A 7,289-nucleotide genomic window follows, 5' to 3' on the forward strand; every position below is an offset into this window, starting at 1 on the left:
AAATAATAATTTGATTTAATTAAAACAAAGTCTACGATACAGTCTAGAAATACTGAATTTAATACGTATTGATGAAATCTTAAATTCTCTTACAACTTGGTTAAAGTGTCTTGTCAATTACCCTGCATTGAAATACCATTAATGAAAGACCAGGCTTCCACGGACGAATAAAGCTGGTCATGTTCGAGAGACCATCAATGGGACACCGCTATTAGAGAATCAATGAACTACATACCAAGTGAACACAAAGCTACATACTCTGCATTAAAAATGGAAGAACTACAAGGATTGTAAATAAAACTCATGCAGGAAAACAAGGTTTTCAACATTCAACATATGCAGTTGTAAATTGCAATAATTTGCAAATAAGTATCACATCTGCAAGAATTCGCTGATTTCTGAGATAATGCAGCTTTGGAAATAATGCAATGCAATGCCTCGCTGGTTTTCCAAGGGGGCAAAAACATAGAACCGTACAGTTTCGGTAATAATTTAAACATCCGAGCAACTTCGGAGCCTTTCTATTTTCCGTGCGTGGCCATTGAGTTGTTGCTCGGCTGCCGATAACCGCACCGCGGCTGAGAGATGGCCACCAAGCAACAATAGAGCGCTCCCAATAAAGTCGTCTGCTGCCATGGTAACCCGCGGCCCAGCGCCGCGTGCGGGTGACGTCAGCGTACGGAAGGTGGGGGGTTGTTCGCCCCCTTTCGAAACGAGCCAATCACAAGTTCCCGACCGTTAAACACAAACCCTCCCCCTCCTCCCCCTTCCACCCCGTGAGCTGAACTTGATGCCGCCGATATGTGTCCCGCCCCCGCCGCCTTACTATTGGCCCATCCGGCCGAGGACGGCTGGTGATTGGGCGAACGGCAAGTTGTCCGTCAGGCCAAAGAGGCGGGAGGGGCGCGGCTTCGTGGCTTGACGGACGTCGACGGCACCGGGGAGGGAGGAGAAGGGGGTCGGCGCGAAAAAAAATATTTCCGTCGAGTTCAGGGGATGGATTGAAGAAAAAGAATAAACAGAGGAGGGAAAGAGAGAGAGGGAGAGAGAGAAATAAAGCAAGGGGGATAAAAGTGTGTGGGAGTGACAGGGATGAGGAGTGACTGTGCGGCCGGGCAGTGAGTGAGGGGCATCGCCGTGCTCCGACCGCTCTCCCCGCCACGGGCCGCCCTGTCGAGCGAGGGCGGAGTTTGCATTTTATATATATATATAAATATATATATATAAATATATTTTTTTCTCTTTCCCTTAAACTCTGACACGTCTGCAGTGAGTGAGTGGCATTGGCAGTCTGTCAATCCCTCACCAAAGCGGCCATCAAAAACATAAAGAGTTGGCTCGTAAATTGATCCGGCGAATCATTTTTATGATCTTTTATTATTATTATTTCCCCTCTGTCTTTTGAAGAGGCAGCTTACTTTTGATCTTGTTTCTGTAGAGGGTTATTTTTGAGGCATATCTTGGATTTTTAAAAAAAATATTTTTTCTGTGTTTTTCGTGACAAGTTTTTTTTGGGGGAGAAAAATAAGGAATTGAAAGCCAAAGCAAGTGCGGTTTCCCCCCTCCCCAGCCCTGCCTCTCCCTCGGCTCCAGCGCTACCTGTGCTTGATTTATATATAATATATATTGTTTTATATATATAAATTTCTCCCGTGTGCTGCTGCGGCAGAGTATGGACGATCAATCCAGGATGATGCAGACTCATCCCGGTGTGAGCTTGGCTGGACACTCGGTTCAGGGGGGCATGGGGCTGCCTCCACATGTGCAAGGACATGAAGGTGCAGACGGCGACGGAAGAAAGCAAGACATCGGGGACATCCTCCACCAGATCATGACTATCACCGACCAGAGTCTGGACGAAGCACAAGCAAAGTTGGTGGCCTTGCAAAAAAAAATATTTTTTGTGTTTTTTTAGCGCTCAAATTCGCCGCCATATTTTTGACTTTGAGTGCTATAAATCTTGTTAATTACTTATATTTTCTCTCTTTTCCTTCTTTCAACCCCCCCCCTTTTCCCCACTCTCTTCTGTTTGCAGGAAACATGCGTTAAATTGCCACAGAATGAAGCCGGCCCTGTTCAGCGTCCTGTGCGAAATAAAGGAGAAAACAGGTAGAGCTCCCGGTTAATTTTAACCCACACTGTGTGATACTTGTGCAGCCTGAACTCCGGCGGCATGTGCACCGCCATCTTGATTTCTCTTCCTCCTATTTCATTTTGCCCACTGTAATAATGCTTCACTAAATTTAACAATTCATAACGGCGATGCTAAATGAAATGTGCATTAAAATGCTCGTATATCACCCAGAACACATCGCCTCTGGCACCCACAATAGAGCCGCCTTTGGCGCACTTCGCTCAATGCGGAGCAGAAAAAGTAGCGGCGTGTGTGAGATTTTGCATCACAAACTAAACTATAGTCGGACTTTGAATCGGGGGGAAAATGACAATCATCCCAATATCTGGAGCAGAATGGCAGTTGTTTTGTTTGGAACGGGTGGCTGATGTGTTTTTGCAGTAATTTGCTGCGATTGCATTGAATAGGAAATGCTAGCGCTGGGTTTATTCGGAGTTCAAGGCTTTGGGAAATTGGAACAAATTCCTAGAAGCAGTCTCTTAGAAATGCTTTATAAGATGCACAACAATTGTAAGAAAATGTATTTTAAGTACGCAATGGCATCTTGGGCTAAGTCGCTTTTAATGTAGATAGTTTCTTGAACAGTCCAGATTATCTGTGTTAGATTTTCAATTGGATATGAACAAAATCTCGTATATAAATGAAGATAAAGATTTAAAGCACTGCAGTCCTTAGGTTGTTTTTGCGTATCGGTGCAATTAATTATTCCGGATTTCTGGCGATTTAACTTTGAGAAGGTATCATAGGCTGCGACTCTGGGTCTAGTTTTTAATGTTGGAAGTTCTGATTTGTGATGCGCTTTGCTTTGGGACCAAAATGATGATGGAGCGGGAGCGGGTTGTGTTGGAGCTGATTCCGCCAAGCTCTTCTTTCAGGGCTCAGGAGCCTTTTTTTTACCCCGAGTAACAGTCACTGACATTTTCGCTGCTTGTTGTCAAGACGTTTATTTGAGGTTTAACTTGGAGGTTTAGATCGCATGACAAAGAAAACCCCAAGAAAATCAGAGTTTAGGGTGGGGGGGGGGAATCTCCAAAGTTTAAGGAACACATTTCAGACGGATTTTGAAGAATAAGTGGGATATCAGTGTGTAGAAATGGACTGGCTCCTCGGATTTAGAATTTGTTTTTTTTCTTGTACTGAAGTTGCTTTGAAATCGATATTTTCAGGCATCATAAAGTAAATCGGATATATTTCTAATTGGGATCTTTGTCCGAATGCTGGTCAGGTTCCCATTTGATACACAGTGAAATAGGAAAGGCGATAAAACTGAGCAGGTCTCGTGTTTTCCACTCTGCCTCCGTCTAACATCAGATTCAACATCCTGAGTGCAACCTTGCATTCTGCTAGAACATTTGCACTGATGGTTTATTGTTGGAGCTCTTGTGTTTGGCAGGACTTGGATAATAGCAAATCCGAGATGATGACAAATATTTCCACACGTGTGGTATTCTATCCCGAGTGATGACATTTCTGACGCGATTTAAACGGGATTATAGAAACCGATTTTACTCAGGAGGTTTCTTTATCAGTTTTGCTTGCATTTGTCTTTATAAAGGGTAGAACTGTTGTAGGGTTTGTGCAGTCACTTCTCCAATAACCCACGAAAAAAACTTCGACGGGAGAAGAAAATGCCAGGACTAATCCTGCAGATAAAATGTCCATTAAGTTGTTACCGAAGAAATAATTAAATACATGACTTGTATAAATGGAACATAACAACTACAACTGCCCCATACATTTAATATCCTTAACATATTAAATAATAGTCAAATACATTTAGCGTGAACAGATGGCGTTGCCAAAAGAATTAATAATTCTTTGGCCAGATTAAAAAAAATTATTCTGAAGATTTTGAAAGCTAACAATTTATTTCAGCATTTGGCGAATATTTTCCTTCTTCTTATTTTTGACTTGATAACGAGGGAAGTTTGTCATTTCTGTTAGATTGCTACATTTCCATGCCTGGTTTTAAAAGTGGCTTATCCTGTGATCCACAGGCACACAACACTGACTGGCAATATGAAACATCACCACTTCAATCGGAGGTCGAAGAACTTTTCTTATTTTAAAGCACAAGTCATGAAACATTGTTTAGTTTTGGTTTAATTGCGACCAGCACTTTTGGGTGGGTGTCATAGTTGTTTTTCCTGTTTTGCAAGCATCTACTTCTTGGGGTTATACATGTATCTCCTGAACTTGTTGTCTGGATTGAGTTCATCTGGATTTACATCGATTATATTAAGGCATTTTCTAGACATCGAAAGTCCTTTCGAAATTGAGTATATTTGAGATAACTCGATTGTAAAAGTCGGCCCGATTGTATGCATTCCTTCACTTTACCACAAGGTAGCAGGCTTTTTCAAAACGATCTTAATCCCTCACAGGTTTTAAGGTATTTTTCCCACCGATCAATATTTTTTCTCAATTATCACATTACACAACTGATTTGAAAACAAAGGCTACCCGCATTTAAATGCGGCGCAGTACAGTTAAACGTTTCGTGGAAGCATGGCAGTCTGGCCTTTTGTTGCAGCGGGTAGTATTTTGAATGTATCAGCATGTGTATTGGTCTAGAGCCAGCGATTTAAATGAAGCATGGCATTAGACGAGTTCTGAAAATACTTGTATCAGTTTTCTTCAGCACTGGGCATAACAGATCTTTTTTTGGAAATGCTGAAAAGTTTAGATTTCTGCAAGATGTCAGTAGGGTGCACTTTGAGAGTCTTTCCCGCTGCTTTCATTGCAGCATTTTCTTTTTTGTGGAGACGCAAACCTCTGTTCAATTGACAGACTCGATTATTGTAGGATTTTTTTTTGGTTTCGCCACAGACCAGGTTATCCTAATTAGAGCACTGATACCATGCATTTCGCTTTGATAATCATGGATTTATATTGCACTGAGGCAGATTACTGGGATGTTTGGCTGCATCAGTGTCAACACCATCAATGCAGAGAGATTAGTATCTTTGAAATTAGATTGTATAATTCATGCAACATTGTACTTCTAATGGTCCCTATAGTAGCTGTTGAAATGTACTTTAGGAAACTAGAAATGTGAGTAAGAGCAGTTTTAGAAACATTTTTTAAGACTTAATATTGTTTTAACTTGCAGTAATTCTTTTATGTATTTTTGGTTCTTCATCGTTAGTGCATTGACAATTTGGATTAGATCAAGTCCTCCATCCTTGTTTTTTATATGCAGTAAGAATATATCGAGTTGCACATAGCACCTGTTTGATAAAATATAAACTCTCATAGTTTGTTCATCTGTTTTTTTAAAAAATACTTCCACCCTAATGTTAAAATATAACTTTCCCCCACCCAGAGTAATTATTATATTGTAGGATCATAAAAATTGTTTAATTTCTAATGTGCTATGGTGTCAATTAATTTATTCAACTATTACGTTAGTAGCTTGTCTATTAAAGTTAAAAATACTGAGTAAAATGCACTGGAAAAAGTACATGGACAGATGTCAAATAAACTTTTAAGATATACTGCCAACTCGACTGAAAAAAGTAAATGACATTGATTTGCTGAAGCTGTCTAATGGTGTACTGATGGTTCACCAGATTTGTAGCCATTGTGAGGCTTATAAGCGGAACAGACTTGAAGAAGATCATAAAACTTAATGAACTCCTAGGCTGCAGGAGGTTTCCGCAGGGGGAGTAAAAGGGCTGCTTGGCTGGTTGCTGAATTCTTTATGTCTGAAGAGAAATGAAGAAAATGATCACTTGTATCCCAAGTTTGATTCTCTTGTACTATTTTGTGACTATTTTGTTCATGCAAACTTTGATGATTCATGGATTTGTGTCTTCATCCTTGAGTTTCACCTGCAGATAAAAACAAGATGTGATATTCAATACAAACATGATGTATGGAATTAATTCTTTTATTGGTTTGTATGTTAGATTGTGACAAAGCTGATGCTGCTCTGTTGTAATTGCTACATAATGTGGTTAAATGATGTTTTCTAAATTGCGCACCTAAATTTTTATTTTCAAGTTGGGGGATTATAACATTGAAGTTGAAACTTTTGAGTAGTATTTTTATTTTTCATAGACAGTCTTCATTAACTGGACTGTACAAACTAAAAAGAGGAAAACAGAACCTGCAACATTAAAATAATGATTTAAGGATTTGTGTCATTACAGATTAAATTGATTATGCTGCGGAACGAATAGATAATTCAATAGCGTTGGTAATGAAAAACACTGGCCATTTCCTTAAAGCAGTCAGCAGTGAGGTCCGAGAGTAACTTAACTTCTTCAGGCACTGTATTAAATTGTTGGCATTAATATTTTCAAATACACTGGGATCCTGTTGTTGTAATGTTAACAATTGGGAACATACTTGGATGTTTTAAATAATCAGATGACAGACCAATTACAGAAATTGGTAAAATGCATTAGAATATTTTAAAAAATTTCCTTAATCCAAATTTGTACAAATTGATTGCAGTGTTTTTTTTAATATGTGGAAGCATTTAATGATCATTGTTGATGGCAGTTATTTTTGCTCAAATTGAGAAAAGACTGAAATCGCCATCTTAACACACTGATATGCAGCATGCTTGTGGGACATTCTTTCTGATTATGCTGAGAAAAATCAGTTACTTAAGAGATTAATTTGTGTTACTGTCTTAGTTGGTACTACAAACTTGTAGTGAGAAAAATGCTCAGTTCACTCTCAACTTAATGCTTTATCAAGATGATCAGCATTCATGAAATTGTATAGCTCTGCCAAAGTCTTTTTCCATTAGATGCTGACCTCTTCTCATGGTGACTCTTATTCAATAAACCATTCATGTCTTTAAGTATGAATTTGGTAAATAATTCATGTCAATATTTAATATAAATTTTTAACTTCTGTCAGTGCTCACCTTTATTGGTTTGCCAAGTTTGCTTGTTTATTCCAGTTAGCTGATGGATTGGTCTGCCTTTTCTGTGTTGTGGTCACTTGTTTAGAATAGATGAAATTTGTTTTATTGAAGTTGGTATGTGAGCTTTACAAAACCAGTTAACTCTTGACTAGCCATGTAAGAACTGATAGATTTACTTAAGGTTGTGAGGAAAAAGGCATATTTTTTATTACCTGATATTGAAGTTGGTGGCAGAGACCATTGGAAAAAATATAAATGAATACATTTTGAAAA

At 39.1% G+C, this 7,289-nt stretch overlaps 1 protein-coding gene across 4 annotated transcripts in view; it reads left to right on the top strand.

The window, feature by feature from the left end:
- Nucleotides 1-942: 942 nt before the first annotated feature.
- LOC134359783 (pre-B-cell leukemia transcription factor 3) overlaps nucleotides 943-7,289 on the top strand; it is a 217,632-nt gene continuing 211,285 nt past the window's right edge. Inside the window, exons 1-2 of one of the 4 annotated variants that reach the window (XM_063073415.1) lie at nucleotides 943-1,872; nucleotides 2,036-2,109. In XM_063073415.1, coding sequence (XP_062929485.1) covers nucleotides 1,673-1,872; nucleotides 2,036-2,109 — 274 coding nt within the window. In that variant the 5' untranslated portion in view covers nucleotides 943-1,672. The remainder of the gene's footprint in view (nucleotides 1,873-2,035; nucleotides 2,110-7,289) is intronic. The other 3 variants (XM_063073414.1, XR_010021203.1, XM_063073417.1) reach the window with 3 other exon arrangements.

Source organism: Mobula hypostoma, chromosome 21, assembly GCF_963921235.1.
Source record: "Mobula hypostoma chromosome 21, sMobHyp1.1, whole genome shotgun sequence".
In the NCBI taxonomy this organism is placed as follows: domain Eukaryota; kingdom Metazoa; phylum Chordata; class Chondrichthyes; order Myliobatiformes; family Myliobatidae; genus Mobula; species Mobula hypostoma.